This window comes from Thunnus thynnus, chromosome 7 (genome assembly GCF_963924715.1).
Source record: "Thunnus thynnus chromosome 7, fThuThy2.1, whole genome shotgun sequence".
Classification (NCBI taxonomy): domain Eukaryota; kingdom Metazoa; phylum Chordata; class Actinopteri; order Scombriformes; family Scombridae; genus Thunnus; species Thunnus thynnus.
In genome coordinates, this window is record NC_089523.1 from 26880976 (window position 1) to 26906939 (window position 25964).

A 25964-nucleotide genomic window follows, 5' to 3' on the forward strand; every position below is an offset into this window, starting at 1 on the left:
TGGAACAAAAAAAGACCATTAACCCAAAGAGCTGAGAGCTGCAAAGCATTGCTAAAAATGCAGAAAGTAGTATTTGGGTGGAATTAAACTTTAAAACTAGAAGTACATAGACAGAAAGTAGTATTTGGGTGGAATAAACCTTTAGAACTAGAAGTAGGTAGACAGAAACTAGTATTTGGGTGGAATAAACCTTTAGAACTAGAAGTAGGTAGACAGAGAGTAGTATTTGGGTGGAATAAACCTTTAGAACTAGAAGTAGGTAGACAGAAAGTAGTATTTGGATGGAATGAAACCTTTAACAATAGAAGTAGGTAGACAGAAAGTAGTATTTGGGTGGAATTAACCTTTAACACTAGAAGTAGTCAGACAGAAAGTAGTATTTGGGTGGAATTAACCTTTAAAACTAGAAGTAGGTAGACAGAAAGTAGTATTTGGGTGGAAGAAACCTTTAAAACTAGAAAAAATATATAATTACTTGGACAGAGAGTAGTATTTGGGTGGCGAAGACAAACAGAGAGGTGATGAAAACAAACAGAGAGGTGATGAAGAGGAGAAGAGAGGTGATGGAGAAAGACAAAGGTGATGAAAAGGAGGAGAGAGGTGATGAATACAAACAGAGAGGTGATGAAGGGGAGAAGAGGTGATGGAGACAGACAGAGGTGATGAAGTGGAGGAGAGACGTGATGAAGACAAACAGAGAGGTGATGAAGAGAAGTGGTGTGTGTGTGTGTGTGTGTGTGTGTGTGTGTGTGTGTGTGTGTGTGTGTGTGTGTGTGTGTGTGTGTGTTCGCGGAAACTTGAAACGAACGTTCGCGGAACGTTAGGAAAACGTTCCAAAAATCCTCAGGGAACGTTCACTGTGAGAGATCCAGCGAACGTTCCCCTAACCTTCAAACAACGTTCGAGGAACGTTCTCCGAACCGAAAAGTGTTTGCTGGGAAGTTACCAACAAACTCACCTGTTGCTCCTGCTGAGAAATCAATGATTGCCTGGATTACAAAATGTGGAGCCATGATAATCCAGAAGTGTGACTTTAGAATATTAAATACTAAAACTATAAACAATCCACTCACATACAAAACATCACTAACCCTATTGCATTAACGTAATAAATCTCACACCAGCATGGAAGAGGGAAGTACGACAATCTCCAAATTTCCTATTAATTCAACCATGTCTACTTTTTTTTCTTTTCTTTTTTTTCTTTTTTTTTTTTTGCAGTGGGGGTTAAATGCCTTACTGACTGCACTTCCGTTTTCTTCTTTGTGAAATTCATCGACATGTTACAACAAGCCGCACGTTTACTGAAAACTTTGGTGCCAGAAAAAAACATAGAAATATATAAAAATCAAATGACACAAGTGAATCTTCTTTATCTTTGCTTTGATTGATCTTTGCCCAGCATTTTAAAACTTAGTATATACATATATATATGTTTTATTTATTTATTTTTAACTTCACTGTTGACTGGTTGCTGTTTATCTTAACTTAATTTCATCTGATAACAGATAATTACAGCACAATGCAGCTGATCTGTAGGCTAGATGGCACACTGAAGGTGATAGTGAACATTTCAACCAATGTCTTTTGGTGTGCTGTTAATCTTTTTTTTTTTCCACGCTAACTAAATAAAAGCTAAATGCGGAAGAGGTGAGCTACAGGATGTGTTTGCTTGTCATACCTCACAATGGCCACAAGATGTCAATAAACTCCACAGTTGGTCCAACATCCACCACCTGCCGCTCAGCCTTAAATTGTGCTGTTGCATAAATTTAACAGAGGAGCCACTACACATGTCTTTGAATCTGAATTTCTACTTTTTTAATGTTTATCTTTGTTTTTATTATCACCATTAAGATGTAGTCATATTTTTCTGTGTGCTACCTCTTGATTTGAGGCGTTTTATTGCTTTGTTTTATTTATTTGGTATTTTAGATGGTGTAAATAGGTTGTAAACTCTCTATTTTATGTGCAACTCAGACTGATATTAATATATCTATCACTGACTATAGCAGCACCAGTAGTAACACAGGCAGCAGTGATGTGTCTGGGGTGTAAAACCTAATTTAGAAAGGCTCAGAGCCTTCTCACATTGATGGGTTACTATTTCAAATTACACAATAAAATTATTAGGTTACTCTTGTTATATTTCATCTCCCACAAATATCAGGTTGAAAAAATATATTTCATGGAACAGATTGGTCAAAAATATTGTTGGGTGAGAAATTAGAAAATGATTTTAGATAGCTGATTTTTTTTTTTAATCAAGAAACAGGATGTTTGTGCTCCCCCAGCACCAGTTGTAGTGATGTAACGGGAACGTATAATTATTAATCATTTGAAGCAATGTGTAAAATAATTAATATATTAATCACTGAGCTGGTCGCCTGAATATTTTCCGAGTGAGACCAACAGTGACAGAGAAAAGTTTCTTTTTTTTCTTTTTTTTTTTTTTTGGTCTCCAGTTAAGATGTTTACTAGGCGAAAGAATGAAAACACGGAGCTTTTTTTTAATGCAACTCTTAGGATGTGATTCATTGGCTGTTTTGTGCTGTCACTCACATGTGGGCGGTGTCAGCTGACAAATGATAGTTCCAGTAAGTCCTCACATGTTGTACAACACAGAGAGGCAACAGGCTGAACGGGGCTCAGACGGAACATCACTACGACTGGATAACAAAAACAAACCAGCGACTCAACACACTCTGGGCACTCAGACAGCTTTCTTCCACGTGAAATACTTTGTTTTTTTTAAGAGACATACTTTTTTATCATTGCTAACTCAGATTTTTACCGGCTTGGGATGTGACTTTCAGTGTAGACTTGCGCCCAGGCGGAGCTGTTTTACCCGGACAGATTTATCTTGTTTTCGCTTACGTTTCATCCGTGAAGTTGCGAGTTTTGAGGGGCGACAGGTCACATTTACATGACACTTTAGCAGTTGGCTCCATCACCTCTCGACCATGGCGGAAGCGGCCCAGCAGCCACACCTGGTGGAAATCGACCCGGATTTTGAGCCCCTGTCGCGGCCCCGGTCGTGCACTTGGCCCTTGCCCCGACCGGAGTTCATCAACCCGGGCGACTCCAACACGTCCTCGCCGGTGCCGTCTGTGAAGCAGGAGCCCGCCGGCAACGCCGAGTTCATCAACAACCTCAGCCTGCTGGAGGAGACCGAGGACTTCACGGAGCAGAAGCCTGTCATCCTCTGCACTGATTTCCAGTGTCAGGAGAACTGCGTCCACCAGCAACCTCCACAGCAGCAGCAGCAGCAGCAGCAGCAGCAACATCAGCAACAACATCAGCAGCAACATCAGCAGCATCAGCAGCAGCAGCAGCAGCAGCACCCGAACCCGCAACTCCCGCATCAGCAGCAGCAGCAGCAGCAGCAGCAGCAGGTGTCTCTGCTCTCCTCCCCGGTCGGCTCGTCGTCCTCGGCGGCCGCGGCCGCAGCTGCCGCCGCTGCCCAGAGGAAGAGCAGCTCCTCCCGTCGCAACGCATGGGGGAATATGTCATATGCAGACCTCATAACCAAAGCTATCGAAAGTTCTCCTGAGAACCGACTAACTCTGTCTCAGATTTATGACTGGATGGTGAAGAGTGTGCCTTATTTCAAGGACAAAGGAGACAGCAACAGCTCTGCAGGCTGGAAGGTAGGTTTTGTTTTGTTTTGTTTGTTTGTTTTTTGGTACTGTCATTCTTTAGATACAGAGTGTGTGTGTGTGTGTGTGTGTGTGTATGTGTGTATGGGGGGGTGGGAGTTCACACCATGAATGGCTTATGGCTGCTGCCTTGCCTTATAAAGCAGTTCCCTGTGCCAATTCTTGAACAAACTTTTCCAGTGGGAAGTTTCGTGTTTGTGGTACTTAACAGTGGCCTCACAGGGATTTCATTGTGCTTTATGTTATGTTTTTATCTCCTGTGGTATCACTGTAATATCCCTCCAGGGATTTCGGTCTTGTCTGTGGTGCTTCATAGTCAGTTTATTGTAACTATATAATGCTTCTTGGTCAGGGTTGTTTATTTATTTATTTTTATCTCCATCATCTAACACCATCCCCTGTGTTATCAGTGTCACATCTCCTGCAGAGAGCACTGCCGATATTTGCATAGCATCCTTTTTCCATCCCTCCTTTTTTTTTTTTTTGTCACAAAGGGTTTTACATTAACAAAAGCTGCATGAAGAGTTAAACGACTGTTAAATTGTTTATCGTTTTCCTCCATTCATGGTCTCGTGAAACCATGTCTCCCTTCATTGTCATCCATCCAGTTCACGGCAATTCAGTAAACTGACCAATTGCTACCATGACCATGACAGTCATCTGACTTCTCCCTGCAGTATGTGATTTATATTAGTCTGCTGACTCAACAGGGTTTTTTTTTTTTTCTTCTTCTTCTTCTCTTTGCCTTATTGCTTCCCTCAATGCTGTGATTTCTTTGCTTGGCTTGATTGAAACAGCTCCATTCTCTCTCTGCTGTTATCTTAAAAATTTATGGTAGATTTTAAAGCTCAATCACAGTTTTCCATATTAGAGTGTGCGGCTTGAAAGAAGCGGTGTTTTGTACGCCTATGTCGTAAGGAACCAGCGAGATACCAGAAGCATTCATGTGTCCTGGAAACTGTCCAAAACATTACACAAGAGGGGACTTAAAATTTCTGATGTGGTGTGACAGGCCCTCCCACTGAACACTATTGAAAGGGCGTAAACCTCCCTTTGGAGACACATAGTTTCAGTGGTGTCTGACAATAAATTGATGACAGTCTACTCTCGCAGCGGGAAATCATATTGAGCCCGTAGTCGCGCATTGAGAGATTTATTACGGCTTCCCTCTGTTATAGGCTGTCTGGGGTGCCGACAAAATTTAAAGCAGTTGTGGAGTGTTTTTGTCTTCCCCCTACAGAGCAGACTCCCATGTTTGAGTCATGTGCGGAGATGACACACTCATGTCAGCCACAAATCTTATTTAGTTCTTACTCATTTAGATAGACAGAGATATTAAAAAAATATCAGTCCAGTTACAACTTTTATATCTTTCCATATCTGTAATGGTTTTTTAAATGTGGTCAACATTCATCCATTATGACCTCAGTGTTTAGAAAAAGCACAATACTCTTGAGCTGTCAAACGTAGTCCTGTCAGTCAAACTACCAGAGTGGAAAAACCCCTTTGCTGTTGTGAAATACACACAGTAAACCAAACAGGCACTGGGCACATGTGTTGCTAGGGTGGTGATACTGCCCAGGTAGGTTTGGTTCCTTTGAAGATTATTGGTATTTGTACTATACATGGTTCAGTGCCTCTACTGCTCTGCGGTAAGCAAAGTGGTTTGCCTACAATAAGTGTGTGTGTGTGTGCTGGGAAATATGTGAACCCCAGAATAATTATCATACCCATGAAGCTAGGATGTAATTACAGAATATAGAATCTATTGGCAATGTGTTCCAACACCTACGGAGTGTTAGTCATGTACGGAGCGGATTATCAACAGGAAAATCAGGGCTGGTATTGAATTTCAAGGTTTGTTCTCTCTATTATTTTTCCTTATGAATGATATAATATGTATTTCTGGTGAGAGTGTAGACTTTTCAGTGGGCCACAGGAATGTCAGGACTGGTGCCTCTCCCTCAATAACTGTGAAACACGCTGCGGTCAACACTTTCTTGGTCATACTCGCTGGTTACAGTGTAATTCGGAAGTTATTATATAGCAGAGGGTAGTTAAGACAAAGGGGCTGTGAGTTAATTGTCTCCTTCATCATCACCTACAACAGTAGATCATTTACATTCTGGGAAGCACGCAGCAGAGTCACATCGACAAAGACTGTGACCGTCTCTCCATTGTGCCTTTTTTTTTTTATCTTCCTCAATACACCTAAATAAACAGTGAAGTTTCTCGGCGGCGTTCCATCCGTTTAACGGTTATTGTGTGATTGGCGGCTCGGAGAGAGGGGCCGCTCAGCCTGCCGCTGCCTGGGCTGCCTCGCTGCTTATCCTGCCATGTTGGGGGTGTAGACTGAGTAATACTGTGGGAAAGCAAAGTGCCATTCACTGCTGCGAGGGGAGTTATTCATAGAGCTCCCCTCGCTTCCACACAGGGGGGCTATCACGCATTGTCTCTTCAGAGCGAGCTTACTTATGAGCCGGGGCCAGAGAGGAGAGAACGCCTATGTGGGAGAGATGATAATGTAAGTTGGTGATTTTGTGGCCAGCTGTGAGTTTATGTGTTGTTTCTTCTTCAGTGGTCATTTTCTAAACAGTTCAATGCATCATTATTGATTATTTTTATTAAAATTTTGATAGGACAAGATGCATTGTTTTGTTTTCTTGTGCAAAATTCCAAATGTCATCTTCCACCGCATTCCTATCCACTCTCATTTTGTCTCAGCTGAGGTCACATGACTGATTGGAAACAGGAAAATATGTAAATTGTGTTGCAGACCTCATTCCAAAGACACCAGCCCTGCAAGATGACTTTAGACATTTGCACAAAAAGCACTCAAACTAAACCCCCTTTTATTTTTTTAACTCTGTGAACCTTCACTAGAGGAAGAAACAAAAGAGCTCAGAACAGGGACTGTAAATGTTCTGTGGTTTGTGGAAGCGCTTCATCGGTTGAGCGTTTAGTCACATACGGGCTTGTTGTGGCTTCTTTTTGTGCTGTAAGACGGAGCTCATGTTGACATAAGTCACAGCCAACCAGTGATTGTTCAACACCTCGAAACGTCACTAATTTACTTCACGTCCAATCTTTCCCAAGTCGACCGAGAATCATCCCTCCGTGTGACTGATCCTCCTAAGCAGACGGTGCTCCCCTGAAGTGATCTCGTTGAAGCGCATGAAGTTTTCATTACTCTATGATTAAGGCTGTCTGCTCGGTAATTGTTTGAGGGCTAGCTTGTTTCACAGCGCTGCCGATCCCCCACAGTCGGTCGTGTCTGAACTGAGTCATGACAGCCTCCACACTTCTCAGGCCGTCTGTGACAGTGTGAATTTTGAGGACAGTTGTGCCAGGTGGGACCAGCTTGAAGGAGCTCTCTGAGTGGACTGGACACTGGCCCTGGCACAGGACGCCGTCCAACAGGAAGAAGAACAGATGGCGCAAATTATGTATCACCAAAACCTCTCTGCGGCTCTGGTTATTTAGTTCTAATATGTCCTGTTCTTTCGCTGTCTGCTAACCGTGGCTTTAAAATTTGGTTAGATTGTGCATCCGTCAACAGTGCCGGCTGAGTTTTTTTCTTTATTTCACCGTCTAATATGTTCATGTATGTCATACGGTTTTAAGCAGGGACAAACACAAACAGCACACATGCAGTTATACAGTGCAATATATACAGTACACACACAGCCTTGCATTCCTGCCAAAAATCTGTTCTTTCCTGTACTTCTCTACTTTCCGTACGTCACTACTGGATAAATATTTGATTTCAGCCAATGGAGCTGGATGGCTCAGGTACTCTTTGATGTCAGTATGGAGATCAATTCGGCCGTAGGTTCTCTCTGTACACGGCGCTCTCTTGACCTGAAATTCCTCAGCCTACGCTGGTAAACACTCCCACGGATCTCAAAACAAACTCTGTCGGAGCAGACAAACATGTAGGTCCGAGCCGATTGTAAGCAGGTGACACACGGGTCATTACCATGTAAATGCACCCATTGATCCCTCTTAGTCTTACAGTAAACACCGTAGGTTTCGCCCAGACGAGAGGCTCATATGGGCGGTGTAGCTGTGTGGGATATGAGTGCGTGTGTTTAATCTCAGCATCTTAGTCATAGCTTATCTACGTTGTCTTTAAAAAGTGGTTATGGATCACAGCGACCTGACTGGTGATTAATATTCAGATAGCATCTCGTGTCGTCTTGACTGAGTGACACTGACGCCATGAGGAGTTTGTCTCTGGATGTGTGAAACGTCTCATAACCTTCAAGCTTCACTTTGCCTTTCGCTGTGAACACCGGTAGATATTCTATGGGCACATTCATCTAAAAAAAAAAAAAAAAAAAAACTGAGTTAGAACTTACAGAGCCGTTGTATTATACAACAATCTTTCAGCTAATATTACTCAGACATGAACCGCTGCTAGATTTAGAATATTATTACGTGTCACAGAATCCTTGTACCCGTTTTGTTTTATAAGCTTTGATTTTTTAACTTTCCTGACAGATTGTTCCTTTGTGTTTTGCATCATAGCGTAATCTAAAATGTCTTTCCCATGGACCCAAAGAACACAGCTTAAGGAAAAACAGAAGCTAAGAATTAAGGCATTCTAATCCTGAGTGAGCACAAAGCTGATTTGGTTATCACAGTTCAGAAACAAGCTTGTTTCTGAGTCTGAATGTGTATTAGTAGGACAGGGAGCTGGATAGAACAGCAGTCGTCCTGTTTCTCCTGGTTCAACACACACACACACACACACACACACATACACACACACACACCTCACCCCCCCTGAGGCAGTCGAGGAGTCCAACCTTGGCATTGCCCCAAGACATGAGGGGCAGCTGTGTTTCTCAGGCAAAGAGCTGGAGGAGCTCTCCTCACCCTCCTCCCCATTTCCTGCCTGCGCCGCCTGCCTCTCCATTCCTGGTTTTTCTGCTGCTGCACAAAGCAGGCCACACTTTGTGTTTTGAAGGGTTACTGGACCCCCCCTCCCTCCCTCCCTCCCTCCCCCACCCCACCCCGCCCCCCCCCTCCCGTCAAACCTCAAGGAGCTAACCGCTTACTGTCTTCGGAGAAAAATTAAGAGATAGAGAGAAAGAAAGAGAGAGAGAGAGCAATAGAGACCCAGAATGCTCTAAGTTCAGACTGGGTGACTCTCGTTAGGAGTTGCATAACAAGACATTTACTGGAATCAGGGAGCCGCAGGCCAAAGTCTGGTGCCACTGGTTAGTCAGCGGAACTGTGAGGCACTGTGTTAGAGATATGTGGGACGCAAGTCTCCTGTGTGTGTGTGTGTGTGTGCGCACATAACCTGGGCCTCATAATTAAAGCCCTGCTGCTGGCAGATGCACAGACACGATGGCAGGCAGACCGACAGGCCGACACAGGGAACATTCCAGCACAAGCTTTTATATCTTTTTTATTGTGGCGTGATATTCTGCCTTCCCTTTTTCTCCCCCAGCTGATTTTAATCCAGTATCTTCTTACAACTGCCCTTTTCTCTCCCCCTTGCTTTTGATATCACTTAGCGCTTTGATGTGCTGAATCACCATAGCTGGCGCACCACGGGTGTTAAAAAAGCAGCTGTGAGTATCGATGAACGCTACCTGTTAGCCTTTGTAAGGTGTTCTGGTAGTTACGGTGGCTGCGGGTAATGGTTATTTTTATTATCAATGAATCCTCTGATTATTTTTTTTTCTTTTTTTCTTAGCGGATGAATTAGCTGAGTTCATAAAATGTCAGAAAAAAGTTTAAAAAAAAAGCCCATCAGAAGTTCCAGAGAAGAAGTGACATTTAAGTCAAAGACAGCTCATTGTCTCATGATGAAAGATATTAATTAATCAATTATAAACGACTTAAACGATTGATTATGATGACCAACTCATCGATGAATCTACTAGCCGCAGTAAATCCACTTTTTTTGGCTCAGCACAGTATAGAAAACATGACGCAGATGAGTGAAAAACATCATCATGTTCAAAAGTGATGTAACTGTGCCCATCCACTCTGATTGGATTGAGCAACAGTGTGAAACTAGTAGCCCCACACATGATTTCACAACCTCATGTTTTCCTTCTGCCGCGCTCCACATTTGTTTACCTCTCAGCACTGGCACGAGTACTCGCTGTTGTTGTTGTTGTTTTTTTTTGCCTCTCATTACCTCTTACAAGAAACATTTTAGGATATTAATCGCTGACTCAAACCTTAACAGACAGAAAATAAAAAAAAAGGAGGCAGGAAAGCACGTCGGTGTGAGCCAGGAATACTGAATGGTGTTTGAATGTTTATGTCTGTGTGTGGTACACGTGTGTTTATTTATGGATCTATTCACGGCCGTTCTGTAGCTGTAAAGACGCATCAGTTTAACCTCAGGTGAGTATTGGCAATTGATTCCATGTGCCGGTGCTGTTTGGGTCATTGTTTCATAGTAACCCTTTCAACAGCGTGTCCAGAATATTATGGGAGGAAGCCAACAGGCAGCGGGCAGAAGCTCCCCGCCACATATCACACAGAGAGTCCTGTCTGTCTGTCTGGTTTTCAGTCGAGCTTTGAGGTCGTAGTTTTGTCTCTGAAAAGTTCAGATTCTGTCGGGTCATTGCTCCGCCTCTCAGACTGTCTTGCACATGAGTTCCCCTATAGCATGCAAATAAGTTCCAGTTTAAAAGGGCAATAATTAAGATTTCCGCTCCCACGTCGAACAATCCACAATGTATCTGCAGAGGGTTGCTATGCTATTTGATGTAACAGATGGTCCGCCAGAGATCACTCAGTCAAGGTTTTCCTGCATGGAGAACTGTCTGGTGGCCACGAATGAGAGATTTTATTCCACTGAGCAAAAAAAAAAAAAAAAGGTTTAATATCCTTTTTAAATTATTGAAATTGAAATTTTGAGTTAAGTGCTTATCATAGCAGAAAAAGAAAAGTGGGTTCTGTTTATATAGCGAATTAATTAGAATCATTTTGAATAACTAGTCAGATTAATTTAGTTTAGCTTTTGAGAAAAAGAGAGTGATATTATTACATATTTTCAGTTTATCTACATGATTATGTGAGTGTTTGTTTTTATATGGCTCTTTGCTATTAAAATATGAGAGGTGATTGAAGATTTGACAAGAGATTTGTAAGATTTAGACTTTAATGAACCTGTTATCAACTTGGAATCAAAATCTAAAATACAACCAGCTATCAGACCCCCACGCTTTTAGATATTTAAGTTAGCTAAACATATTTAATTAGAGCATAATCTGTTAAAATTGTACGTTTACTGAATCGAGGAATGATATCTGTCTGCGCCGCAAGCGATATTTTGATTAAATATACAGTTTAACCTTAGCGAGTGACATAACTGGTTTTAGAGCTGGCAATGTCACACTCGAAGCCTTTATTTCACTGGAAATGACCCAGGAAAATCCCTGCAAAGTGCCTCTTTCATTTTGTGAATTTGTGAACCCTGCTGCACTCCTGCCAGAGATTTGTTTTGTCAGTTCTTTTTCTGGCCGTAGACCAGATCATTCAGCGAGTGTACCATCCAGTTACCGCACCAGAGTGTAAGCGATATACAAAAAAGACACCGGCGAGGAGAGAGTCGAGCGCAGGACAGAAAAAAAAAAAAAAAAAAAAAAAATTATGCCCACGCAGGTTGCTTTAGTCTGGAGTCGAAAAACACAGAGAGTTGACATCCAGCGCTGTGGTCAGGTAAACAGTCATTTAGGATGAGTCAGAATGTTATTTTTTTCTGAGTGAGGGTTTGGTAGTAGTGGGACGAGAGCACGTGACCGTCTGTTTTGGCAGAGGGTTTGCCCAGGCATGGCAGTTTGTTTCACAGAACATGCTGTTGCTCTGTCTGCCATCACAACTTCTCATCAGTCAGGAAAATTGTTAAAAAATCTCCTGCGGTGTGGGCTGGATGACCTCAGCATTATTTTATAGTGTGAGAAGAGGAACTGTGGAATGGATTTTAATAATTTCACCATTGAAATGAGAAGTAAAATCCCTCAACGCTTCTTCACACATGAAAAATGCGGTCTTTCATCAATTCCTCATAGCTTATGCGCTCGTGTGTGTGTGTATGTGTGTGTGTGTGTGTGAGCTGGCTGTAGACACACAGGGTGCTGAGTAGAGCAACACTTTTACGGGACTACTCGCTGCTGAGGGCCCCAAACCACAGGCATTACCCAGACCCACATTGTTGTGCAATTCCCGCCCTAAAGCGATTATGCATGGTGCCTGTCAGACTGGGCCGGCATTATCACACAATCACACATGCATTCAGGCCCTCTATCACATACATGAATGCTCACTCCAGCCCTGTAGCCGGCTGGCATGGGTGGAAATTCAAATGCACACTTCAAATCAGAAGTGCCGTTATGACTGCGCGCTAGACGGCGGATCCCCCCCCCCCTCCACTCCCCCCCTTTTGTTGTCACGGGAACTAATAGTTTGTTTCGAGGTCAAAGTGCGTCACAGCGTAACTGAACCTCCCTCTGGAGCGTTCGGTCGAGGTGTGCGTCGGTGTTGCAACATAGCAGCGCTATTGTCTGTGTTGTATAGTGAGGATCTTGGCTAAAGAAGTGTTTATAAAAGAAACACCTCACAGGAGGGAGAGGGAGAGGATACCAGCAGACCTGCACATACTGCAGGCACTAAAAACTGGGAAAGGTGTTGTAAGTCCATAACATTTCTGTAGCAAGTTGTTATTATTATATCATCAGAAACAATCGTTCACAATGGATGTAATGTTGTGGTGGGAAGATGTACTGTAGGGGGGTTGAGAGTCAGCGGGTTGCATCCTGTGTGGCTCTTCATTCAGGTTTCTTGTGTTGGATTCTAGGAAACACAGCAGTGCCAGTCAGGCAGATTAAAACATGTAACCACTTGCGGACTCATTTTTTCTCTCAATGAATCATTCATGTTCTGGTTGAAGTAGTCCCCAAGAGAGATACCAAAGGAAAAATAAAATCTGGAGTCGCTGACGACACAGGTTTTTTGTGTTTGGATGTTACAAATCCTGAATCATTTTCATTGTTGACAGACTGTGTCATTCACAGCTTCGTTCTGTTTAATCATGACATGTGATTATTATTTCACTGACTTTTACCAAAGGTTGAGAAATGGGAGGAAAAAGTTGGGATGCAGCCAAGTGCGCTCAACTGAAAAACGTGCTCATAGTTTCACTCTTCTACCACGGTGCTGTTTTCACGTTTATGCATCTCGCATCTTATATTCTGCACTAATACGAGAGCGTATACAGTATATACCATGCATATGATACTTACACGAGCTTGTATCATCTGTTTTATTCAACTCGTCATGTCTTTGTGCTTCTCTTGAGGACAGAACAGTGGAAAACCTGAATTATAGAAACACAGTGATCTCATGAAAAGTGATTCATATACTGTCACACAACGTGAGTGAAATAAATCTGTATAGTCCAGCGGTTCTGTTTTTTTGTTTTTTTTTCTGTCAGCACATGTAGTTTGCCGCACTGATTGCATGAATTACATCTATTCTAGCCTTCTATTACCTCTCTCTTCCTCCACCTGCTCCTCTCCCTTTTAAGAGATGCAAATTTCAGCCTATAGCTGACAGGAAGTGGGTACTTTGAAAGCAGCACAAGGTATGCAGCACCGTGCTAGTGATGTCATCACGAGAGGAAGCAACGCTGAACGTGATGCCAGATTCTGTGGCTTCTTCCTCTTCCAGTATTTCCTTCATGGTTTGTTTTTTTCAGTCTTCCTCTTTGCTCCACTCGGAGCTGGGAAATACTTCAGTTCATCAGTACGTCCATATGATCATTTTATATTTTTATATCAAGACATTGTGGTTAACAGTCATGTAACTGACAGCTGATATTATCAGGAGAGCATTTATTTGCAGACATCCCTTTGACCTTTTCCAGCACTGAATCACGAACACACGGAGCTTAATGAAATGTAACTCGGTTAAATAGAGCCAAAGTTAATGTTGGAGTGAGGCTTTGGTTTACTCATGTGCACCTCCTGTCTTGACCTTTTCTGGTGCTAGTTTGATAATGGCCCCACTTACTGGGATTCCAAGTCCAGCCTTCGGTGCCCCGGTTTAATGTCACACTTTCCGTGTACTGCCCCTCGCAAAAATGTGAGCCCTGAGTCACCACATCTGCAAGCTTTTTTTTTAATATTCATCAGAGGAGATTTTAAACATTTGTCAGAGTTCTTGTACTCATACATATCGGTCATGTTCCACTTTATAACCAGAGAGAGACAAGCAACACCCTTTTTTTTTCAGCATATTTTTCCATCACAACTGCCCTCATGAGACTTTTAGCATAGTATCGCACGCACAGTATATTGAACGTGTGTCATCGGCGGCGCTTGTGTAATCGCGACAAGGCCGAGTAACAAGGACTCTGACGATAGCGTTAAAAAAAACAACTGCGCAGAAATGTTAAACAAAGCAGTATTTTTTCATGTCAAACAAACTGTGTTTTGCATTTTTAAAACACTTGAAGAAACTTTTATCATATCATCCCGAAGATAAACATGAAAAATGGAGCACAGTCACTATCTAGTCATCGGTTTCTGTTAAAAAACACTTCACTTGAATAAAGTCTCTCAGCGCTCCCTCTGTGACATTCACATATATTTATTTATTTTGCGATGTGTCACTGTTATTTCCTTTTCATGATGAGCCTGTGAGAGAAAAAAAAAATTACTTTGTGATAAAAGGATTATAATGGCTCCACTATATCTCATAAGGCTTCTTTTGTGTGTGTCTGTGTTTTTTGTTGTTTTTTTTGTGACAGAGATTTAGTCATGTTAATTTTAGATCTGGCAAACAGGTAAGTGCATCACAGCCCAACCTACAGGTGTACAGACTGCATCATGGACGCTGTGCATATGCCAGGAGAGTTAAAACCATTAGGAACTCAGTTTAGTAGAATACAAATAGCCTGCATCATCTCCTTGAAGGAAAAAAACAGTACAGGCAGGTATTTTTCTCTGATTTTCAGTCGATGTTTGAGTATGTTTTTAAGCACTAAGTTCAGAAGGACACATATTTATCTCAGTGTTTTACAGTGTAATGAAATATCACAGAAGACAAGTACACAAATAATAAGGAATCCTCTCAGCTCTCTAACCAAATGGTGATTTATTGTCGGAATCAACATCTAGCAGTATAAACAGCTCGGGGATATCCCCGTGTTTGCCAGGTCGAACTGGTGTAACAAGCATATAAATATAACCCCCCAAACACTCCCCTCTCCCTCCCTCCCTCCATCCCTCCCTCCCTCCACTGGCGGGTCAGGCTTATGGGCGCAGGCCGCCACACAGGCACCCAGCAGTGGTCCACACACTGCATCTTTATCCAGGCCGAAAGCAGGCAGCAGCCCAGCCCAGCCGCTCTGCTGATCAGAGGCGAAAAATATCCCCCCAGCTCCACAGACACAGCTCTGTGCATTTACAGACTCACATTGTGTTGCACATAGCAACACATGCACATATTTTAGCATGGCAAGCTTAGCCAGCACAACCCAGTCCCTGTCTGTACACATGAGCTGCGTGCCGTTTAAGTCTGAGTCAGGAAATCAGCGAGCACAAGAGAAGTCGACATGTAAACAGGGAGCTGGGATGGCTTTAACACACTGCTGGGACATTATCTTAAAAGTACGTATAGCAGTCACCATAAACAACGTTACTGTATGTACTGTCAGAAAAAAAAAAAAATGAGGAAATGAAATTTGAATCACGTACTGATAAAGCTCACACAGTTTGTGGGGTTTCCAGGTAAGGTGACATGTGGGTGCTGTGGTCAAACCTTTAATCCCCCCAAGTGAAAAAGATTTTCAGATATCGGTAACAATGGGAAATGTGATTTTCTGAAGAAATGTGCTGGCTACTGCTGAGAAGTTGCACCGGAAACATTTCTCAAAGGTTTTGAAAGGTTAAAATGTTCTCAAATGTAAATTCCTTGCTCGTGAGAAAGTTATGATTAAAGCTGAAGCACTTACTTATCAGTCGAAACACTGAACGGCAGTTAAAGTGTAAGCACCGAAAACAGCTGATGTGTCAGTTGAAGATTAATCACTGCAAAGGTGAAAAATGCCTGTTGATTGTATCTGTTAATTTTTAATCACAGTTTGCTTTGAATTATTCATCTGAATTTTGAAAAATGATTCCTTATTTCTTGAAGGCCTTAAAGCAGCAAAATGCAAATTTAAATTGACAACTCAGCCATTGATTTAAAGTAACACAATGTTTCATTTCAATGCTTTTTTTATAACTTAAATGAGCTGACAAGAACATACTGTGATTTACCTTTGATGCCAATAATTCTCCTGCATTGTTTTTTTTTTAGATTTAAACTGGAGGTAGTCAACTGCTCTTCCTCTCTCACCGGCCTTGTGAAATAAATACGAGGGAAGAGCGAAAACCTCATTGGCTGTTGAAGGTTTTACAGCATGTACGATCACTCGCTTATGCATACAGCCAAGCTTTCTGTTGGAGCAATTTATCCAAATGTCAGACCTGGATAAAAAAAAAAAAAAAAAGAGGAAATAGCGCATGATTTGTTTCTGTTTGTTTGGATCTATAATTGAGGGCAAATCATAAGTGAGGAACTGTTTGTAAGATGTACAGTAAGAGCTTTATCTGCCATTGTAATCCTGCTGAAAAAGTTTACCTGGACAAGGGCCCCCTCTTTCCTTTTTCCTCTTGTTTTGCCCAGTCAGACTACAGAGTTTTGATTAGGAAGTAGTAGCTCTTGAACCCACTGTTTTCTCCAGCTAGTCCCCTACACAGCTTCTATGAGGGCCTCACTCTGCAGTGTTTTGCATAGAAACCAGAGGCTTCAGTGGGATCAGTATCAGGACCGGCCAGCTCTTCCTGTGCGGATACAATGCAGCAGGAAGTTCACTAATAGCCCCTCTACTCCGCCACTCGTCTCACACTATCATACGGCGATGAAAGATCCCGGAGTGTCAGTGGTTATGCTGTTTCTCACCGTATGCATAAAAACCAACTCACAGCGTATTTATCATTTGTCTACAGCATTTGTGTGACCGATCAATCTTAAGCTTAACTAGTCACCATCCTCTCATTCTTCCAAGTTCAGTATGTGTGTGTGTGTGTGTGTGTTTGGGGGGGGGGGAGGGTGGTTGGTTGAACTCAGATTCCTTGCAGAGGATTGTGAAAAGGAGATCCTGCCAAGAGGCCGTCAGTAAATACATTTGCAGACAGATTTGCTTGCTTAGATTTGCATGACTTGCGTTTTCTGCCTTTCCATCTGCGCTTTACGATCAGTCATATAACAGAGCATCTGACAATGACCATTTTGAAGAGGTACTTTCCTGGAAGTCATAGACTGCTACTTGGACTCATAGAATCCTAAAGTGAATTTAAGGAGCTCCACACTGAGCACTCAGTGTCCGGGCCTCTTGTCTCCCCTCTTTGCCAAATTGAATTATTGGAAGTTGACGTCAGCGGGTGAGAAAGGGACTCTTTTTTTGCTGCAACACGAGTGTGCGATCAGCTGTGGCCAGTAGTGCATGTGCATGATGTCCCAGGAGGAGCCAGGGGAAAGGACAAGGGAGGAATAGAGGACTAAGAAGGGGGCGGGGATGGAGGGAGAGGGCAGAGACGACCTATTTCTGGTTCGTACCATATCCTAGGGTCAGTTTCCATTTTTAATCTTGAGACTTTTTTTTTTTTTTTTTTTTAAAAACAGAAAATCGTGGCAAAACAGATTTCTTTTTATATCTCCGTTAACAGTGACACGTTTATGCTCTCGCGGCCAGTCAAACCTGAGGCGCTGTGCTGTGTTGCTCGCTGCTACGCAACATTAATGACAACAATCATTTCCTTTTCTCCGGACCGTTTTAATGAAACCGAGGGTGTAAATAATAAAAAGGCCCGAGGCTTTACATTTCCTGTGCGCTGTTTTTATTTCCACTGCCTTTTATGATCATTGCTGTATTGACTTTAGTAAATAGGTCAGATTATCACTGGTCGGTTCAATATTGGTGCTGATGATAACCTATCAAACTGCAAACACATGAAGTCATCACCGTCTATTCAGATCGCCTCGTGAATGCGGTAATGTGAAGGTGTATTGCTTGATTTTTTTTTTTTTTTGCTTGTTTGTGTGTGTGAAAGAGAGACAGGAAAAAAAAGACACTAATTGCTCAAAATGTCATGACTGAGCCAATTAAAGCACAAATTAGACGCAGACACTTTCATATCAGCCCACTTTAGCTTGTCTTTATTGACTGTCGGTGTCCAATAAATCCCCCGTTAAACATTTAAAATAAAGCAAAATACCCCAAAAGTGTTTGTTTTTTCTTTCTTTTATTCAGCCACAAGAACTTTGGCTGAAAACAAGAGAAATAGAGAGACAGAGGTTGAAATGTTGAATTAAATTAGAAACAGTTTGATCCATATCAGTGCCAGCTGCTTTGACAGTTTTCGATACCCCCCATCGACTTATCTCAAACCAAGAGGAGGCTTCTACCCTCTTGTCACGTCCGCTTTGCTCCATCCCACCCCTCTAGATATTGTCTCTTTGATCTGCCTCTTCAACCACTTTACCACAACGCACCACCTTTAGTTAACCTACTTTCATAATCTAATGGAATCAGTCGTAATCGGCGTCTGGATCACAGAATACTAAATGCATCTGACGTGAAGAGGGGGAAAAACCTGCTGTGAGCAAATCTTATGATGACTTTGTAATCCCAGTCAGTGGTAGTTCCCCGTCACTTGTAGCCCCACCATCAACCCACGCTTAACACCACCTCAGACCTGCTGAGGTGGTGTTAGGCTAATAACAGGTTTATGCTTTTTCTGTCTTAACCACACTGCTCTAACTCAGCCAGACTCAGCACAAAGCACACTGCTCCAGACATGAGCAAGTTACAGCTTTAGGGCTACTTACTGCGGCGGTCAGAAACGGTGCGCTACGTTCTCTGTAGGTCGTCCTCCTTACAGCCGCAGACATTACACAGAAAATAGCTAGTTACGGTGCACAAACACACCTAGATCTTTAAGCCGTTTGATCCCTCTATAATTGGCTCTTACAATTCTGATGTTGACCTTTTCATCATTTGATGCCTCTAACCTTTTAACCCAGTTTAATGACTTATGTGTTTCTATGCCTACTGATATATTCTCTACTCTTCATCTGAATGTAATGAGTCTTTCCAGCAACTATGACAAATTCATTCATTATTTATCTGCAATCAAACGTGATCTTTCTGTTATTGCTTTATCAGAAACATGGCTTACAGAGGACTCGAGAGAAATCTTTAAATTACTTAAATATAATTTGGTTCACAACGTAAGAGAGAATATATCTGGAGGTGGAGTATCTCTGTTTATTCATGGTGACTAAGACTTTAAAAATAGGCATGATCTCTCTCTGAAGTCAGATAAAGTTGAATCTGTTTTTTTGGGGGGGTTTTTTTAGAGCTCTCTGGTGTCTCTGGTGGGAATATTGTTGGTGTTATTTCTCGCCCACCTGACTGAAGTTTATCCAGTTCTCTTGACCTGATAAACATTGAGGATAAAACTCTGTTAGGTTTTAGGTCATTTCAATATAAACCTCTTTAAAAAATAAATTAAACACCTTCACTGGGGATTTCCATCTAAAATATCTGAAATAAAAATAGGCGGTTCAGAAAAAATTAAAGTAAAGCGCTGCAATGTGAGAACAGTCAGTAGTGCAAACAACAATAAAATCAGAAATTAACTTTCACTGTCAGCGCTCATGTGACAATAGAGATGACACAGCATCCAGGCATCCACATGATGATGCAGTAAACAGACCATTGGGGTGCAGAGATGTGGGTGAAAGACGGGCGACACCCTGCAGATGACCCCGTCCACAGGAAATCATAAAAAGAAGACAGAAGTCTGTAATCAAAGCAGAGCAGCATGTTGTGGTTATTCTCTATTCAATATTGAAGTTTTGCTGCACGCTGCACACAGAGCTGAATTAAACAGTGATTTGCAAGAATGACATTAAGTGTATTGGCACGACTGGCCGACTGGCGCTATCCACAGTAGTAGATAGCAGCGCAACAGGATTTAATTCTGGCACGTTGAATTAGCATTTAACCTTTTTGTTTTGTTGTATATGATCACATCAATGTGTCCAGATGAGGAAAGGACAAGATATGAACATTACAGCACATCCCTGATAGTGAAAATATTGCGCTACTTGATGAATTAAAAAAAAAGAAGAATGCATTAAAATATTCCTGCAAATGCAGTGATCAAATTCAAATTTGTATTTGTATTAAAGTTCATAATTATTTTATAAATGTTACTGTAACAGCTGCAAGAAACAGCCTAATATGCTTCATAGTCTATTTAGGCCCACTGTGGTGCTGATTTATTTAGATGAATAAAAATCTAACTGTATCATTTTCAGTGGCACAAACTCATACTCTAAGGATTTGTCTAAAATTACAATTGAGTCTGTTGAGATGCCTCAAGTGTCAACTAGAAGATTCCTGGGAATTATTGTTAATGAGAGTTTGAGTTTGAGAGAAATCAAACTGACTGGGTTAGCAGAAAAATAAATAAATCTGTTGGTATAATAAGGAGGGGTTAGTCATCTTGTCACCACAGACTGTCTCCTTACTCTATTACAGTCTAATTTATCCCTATCTTTCATATTGTAATATAATTTGGGTGAGTACTTTTCCTACTACGCTCCACAAAATTCTGCTCCTCCAGAAACGTTTAGTTAGGCATTGCAACACGATCGGTCACAAATCTCATCTGCTGCTCCTCTATTTCAGAAACTCCAGATTCGTACTATTTATGACATGCGTCTTTATTTATAAGATACAGTCAAGTAAAGGGGATATTCCTGAGCAGATCAAGACTCACTTTAATGCAAATTCATAGGTCATCTTCCTAAAAAAAAAATCCCTCTATAAAATGTTACAAAAGATACTTCAAAGACCATTTAACTGCTGTTTTGTAGCTGCTTTTCCCCATGTGTTGTTGTCCATGTTTCACTCATATGTATCATTACTATTTGCACAGGGGTAAATACAGGTGTATAAACCAATATCCCCCTCACAAATACATGCACACACACACATGCACTCCCACATGCATGCACACATTTTCTGCTTTTATTTCAATTTTATTGTTGTTATTATTATAGATGTTATCATACATATTTTGTTACTATTAGTTTGCCATCACTTTCATGTAGTCATATAATTTTTTTGTGTGTTTGTTCTCTATTAAGCACATTGCTTCAAATAAGCACATTGGCTTTTCTGCATCTCTCTGCACTGCATATTATCTGTTATCTTTGTAGTTTTTTTGTGTATTCTGTGAATTGTGCAAAAAATAATACTTGAAACTACTGTTAAGGTGAAGAAGCTTGCTCAGGACAGCACCGTTTCACTAATGAGTTCAGTGGAAATAGTGCAGTGAAACCGCATTTTTTTCACTTTGATTGGTTCCGTATCGCTGGTAAATGTGTGTGAAACTGCTCAAGAGAAGTGCTGGCGTGTGAGTTCATACCTGCTGCACACTTTCAATCAGTGAGGAAGGAGCATTGCTGCAGACATTACATACATATAGCTGTATTGGCTTTGCAGTTGAGGTTTCACTTGTGGTTTCGCTTGATTCAGAGCAGCCCTGCATGTAGGTGGTGTTGCGATCTTATGGGGATTTTTTCTTTAGACGAGTTGACATTTGAGCAGCTCCGAAAAGCGTCAGCACCTCGGTCAGTGTGCCAGCATCTGTCTGGCATGCTGTCACTCGGTTTTCTGCATGTAGGTGGCTACTGTCTGCAGGAGAGGAGAGGAGAGGAGAGAAGAGGAGAGGAGATAAGAAGAAAGAAAAGACAAGAGAAAAGGAGGAGGACGCGGCGGTGAGGAGGAGCGGAGGGGAGAAAGAATGCAAACATATGAGAAAGGAGGGGAGGCAAGGTGAAACCGAGAATATAATCGAGAGGAGAGGAGAGAGAGAGAGGAAATGAGATGAGTAGGAAGGAGATGAGAGATGACAAGACAAGGCAAGAAGGAGAGACCGGTGGAGGCCAAATGAGGGAAAGGGGACGAGAAATAAGGAGGAGAGAGGGAAGGAAAGGAGGAGAGGGTAATGTACTGAACACTGTGGCCTTTCAGTAGTACTGCCAGGGAAGGAGTTTAAACCAGCACAGTGTGTTCTTTACTGATCCATGCCCACTCTGTCACACACAACCCCTCTTTCTCTTTTTCTTAAATAGCCTACGCTCCAAACACATTCTCCTGCTCTCTCTCTCTCTCTCTCTCTCTCACACACACACACACACACGCTCACACCACCCAGCAGACTCCCATACTGCAGGCACTTGTTGAGTCATGACGTATCCAGTCAAGTAATTCAGTTTCAACAGTCACACGAGAAAGAGAACCTTACTTTCATTTAATAAATAAAGTGTGACATCAGGGACTCGCAGCTAAACATAAACTCGCTGGCAGTTTGGGGAAGGGGGGGGGGGGCGGTGGTGGTGCAGGAGGTGGGGGTGTGGGGGGGGGGTTAGGGGGGTGCGAAAGCTAAATTTGCGGTGTCCACTTGGCTCACGACGCTTGCGGCTTCACATTCCATGCCTTTTTCTCTGCCTCACGACCGCCGTGTTTCCTGTGAGGCAGGAAGTTAGCTCTGTTTCCTGTCACAGTCCTCTTTCATGTGGTCACTTCCTCGTGTTTTGCCAGCGCCGCTCTGTTCTGTTGACTCAGAGAACGGAGGTGGTGCTCCTCGCGGTGGGCTCAGGCAGAACAGAGAAAACTCTTTTTTTTTTTTTATTATCTCTGGCGACATGAACTAGCCTTCAGAGATAATGTCAGCTCGCTGCCTTTTTTTTTTCCACAACATTTATTATGATGAAGTTCGTCACGGCAGAAAAGCATTCACATAAATTAAATAATGTATCGAATGAAAGCAGCAGGTCTTGTCTTGTCTTGGTATTAATCTTTATCTTTACACAATCTTTTTGTTTCTTTCCACTGTCCTCCAGTGACGGTAATTAGAGTTCAGTTCTGTGAAATCGTGGGTTTTGTAACCTTGCAGAGGAATGTTGATTGTGATGACTGCCTGGCTGGGAATCCTGCCTTTACTGTTTCCTAAGAGATACTAACAAGTTGGCTGTGATTACGATTGAACTTTGCACACAGTGATTAGCTGGAATGTTAGATGCCTGTGAGCTGAGCCAGAGATAAATCAGTGTCACATACAGTCGCAGGATCCAAAGGAAACAGACTTTAAATTTGTTTAAAAAAGAAAAATCTAATTTATGAAAAGCACATGAAGAAATGGAGAAATCGGTTTGTCATACTTGTTAGTGTAAAGTGTTTTAGCTGTTAGCCGGATTAGCTCGCGCTGTTAGCTGCGCTACGGTTAACCGGTTAAGTCTTCATCCTTCAAGAATATAGCGGCTACTAGCTTACCGTCAACACACACAGGCTAACATGCTAACATGCTTTTGTTTTCAACTCTCGTCCCAAATTCGTCTCTAAATTAATTTAACGTTACATCCTCCCGGGACGACAGGAGGTCCGCTCAAGCCCTGCATGCTTTGCTAATGACTTATTTGAAGAGTTGGGCGTCCGAGATTGTGTTAAAGCGGTTTGTTATTTGGATGCGTGGCAGGAGAGTCGCCACCGATACCCAGTTTGTAATAATTATATGACTGCAAATGCAAGCGCTTTCATCAGCAGGCCGTAGGCTCAGTCACCATTGTGTTACCTCATCTGGCGATAGATAGTGACTTAACAGAAATTTATTCCAATCTTCGAGATTATAGCTTTAAGAACATAGATAGACTAACTTATCAGAGTTAACTTGAATGCATCAAACAAATTTTTGCAGAGTTGTTCATGATACTAACTATGCATGATCTCTGGATCGATTCGGCCAGCCGTCTTCTCTGCAGGGAAATACCGGAAAAAGCCACTCCTCCTCTTTGGTTTTACCGGCGGATTACAACATTAAAGGTGCATGCCGCCACCTACTGCAGCAAAGTCTGTAACATCATGCTATTCCCAGTCCCTCGTCATGTGTTTGTGAGAGAGAGAGAGAGCGAGAGCAGGTCACGCAGCTCCAAAAATAGAAAATCAATATGTGTCGGGCAATGTTGATATTGTGGTGGGCCGCCACAAATAAATGAATGTATGGGAAACCCTATCTGCGTGTGTGCGTTTGTGTCTGAGTGTGACCGTGTGTTCATGTTTTCATCCCCCGATCGCCCTGTGCTTTCAAAACCATGATATCAGTGGCTGCAGCGGAGTGAACAACAAAATCAAAACCATACCGCGCTGCTGTTTGTCGCATTGCCACTCCACAAAAAACATGAGCTGGCACACACACACACACACACACACACACACACACACACACACACACAAGCACACACATAGAGTGGGAGACGAGGCTTTTCCATTGGCCCCAGCAGACACCCTCAGCCACACTCCCCACACAGCACACTGAGTTCTGCCGAGTTCTGGTATTTCCCATCAGAGCATTTTTTATGACCCTTCACTTGTACTCCTCCTCTTGCATCAAGACTTTTAAACTGGTTTGCTCTTGATCATCACAACACCCAACGTACTGACTGTGACATAAGCCAAAATAGAAACCGGAGCCTCCAAAGTGGAGACTTTAGCTGTGAGTTTCTCCTTCCTGTCATCAGGATGATATAAGGCTGTAACAGGACATCCCGGCGTCTGCGCTCACATTGCAGTCATTCCTTGTTGCAGCACAGCTGAAATTACCAGCACTCTTAGTGGTCATGGGAAAGAGAGGCTCATGACCAGACTTTACTCCTCGCCTTTTGTCATAGCTACCGATGTGCAGGAGGAGGAGGAGGGGAGGGGGGGAGGAGGGGAAGGGGGGGAGAAAAGCATTTGCTAGGCTAAACAGGGAAGGGCTGTCACGTCCCTCAGATCATGCAAACTAGCCCGAGACTATTGGCTGAGGGTGTCGGGTCATTTGATTCGAAGGTAATTTCATTCATTTGTGAAGGGCCAGTGTTCATGCAGGCCCTCATGTGCCCTAGAGCCTGAGGTCCTGCCAGTGAGGAGACGCAAAGAGGTGGAGAGAAGGAGAGACAGAAAGGCGTGGAAGAGGAGAAGTGAAAAAAGGAATGAAGAACAGAAAAATGAAAGGAGACGTTATAGCAGAAGTGGGAAGCGATAGTAGAGCAGCGTAGTCTAATAATTGACCTGTTGATCGTCATAAATTGAGTCAACAGCAATTCTGGTTATTGATTAAAGGGACATTTTTACACCAATTGTACACACGGAGGTCACTTTACTCGTTATGAGAAGTCCTACTCAGCCTGAGAAAAAACAGTCTTCTGTGGCTCTGGAGGAGCTTTTTAAAAGACTTGAGGCTAAAAGACTATTGAGTTGCATTATTTTGGAAATGCAGGCTCCAGCATTTTTACACTTCAATAGGGAATAAAAGTCAGGATATCTTGGCTTCTTCTGCTTTGATTTTGGCCGTCCTTTTTAAAAGATTGTCTCTTGAAAGTCCTTCAGCTTTATGAAAGTGGAATATGAAATAGCTGGAGTATCCCTTTAATCTTTAGAGTCAGACATGCAGCTTTTAAAAAGTGAGAATTTGCTAATATTCTGTTTGTTTTTATCATTGTAAATGAAATATCTTTGAGCTTTTGGAATATTGGACAAAACAAACAATTTGAAGCTGTCACATGAGCTCTGCCGAATAGTTATTAGCATTTCTCTTTATTTTATAACATTTTATAGACTAAATGACAATTGACATTTGAAAACCAGTCGACAAATTAATCAACAAGGAAAAGAATCACCGCACGGACGAGAGGGATGAGATTTCATAGCGGAGAATGAGAGGAGGAGATGGTTGAGATGAAGAGAAGCAGAGGTGAAGACAGAGTAGAGGGCAGACTGTGAACCAGATGTGAAGTAGTGACTCACAGCAGGAACAGGCTTGATGACGTTAGCCACTATGCACGCTAAGCTCTGTGCATGCGTGTGTGTATGTGTATGTGTGTGTGTGTGTGTGTGTGTGTGCCGGGAGTTCCAGCGTTTTTTCCAAAACAACAAGCTTTACGCATGCACAGTAATGTCTGGCCAAGGCTCATTACTTCATGTTATGGCCTGGACACAAAAAAGCAACACAGAGCCACAGAGTGTAAATTACTCTCTTGAAGGTAAATGGTCACTCGAACAACAGTTCTGGCTGATTTAGACTCTCGAAATCATAACAGGATGAAAAACAAATGAAGTCTGGAAAGTTGAGTAACACGAGTGTCTCGGTACAGTAGTAGTTACAGTAAAGT

General features: G+C 42.3%; 1 protein-coding gene across 1 annotated transcript in view; it reads left to right on the forward strand.

Moving 5' to 3' along the window:
* The first annotated feature begins 2274 nt into the window (after positions 1-2274).
* The window catches only part of foxo1a (forkhead box O1 a), a 29376-nt gene continuing 5686 nt past the window's right edge, over positions 2275-25964 (forward strand). The window contains exon 1 of the mRNA XM_067595234.1: positions 2275-3650. Within this exon, the coding sequence (XP_067451335.1) occupies positions 2964-3650 (687 nt within the window). The 5' untranslated portion in view covers positions 2275-2963. The remainder of the gene's footprint in view (positions 3651-25964) is intronic.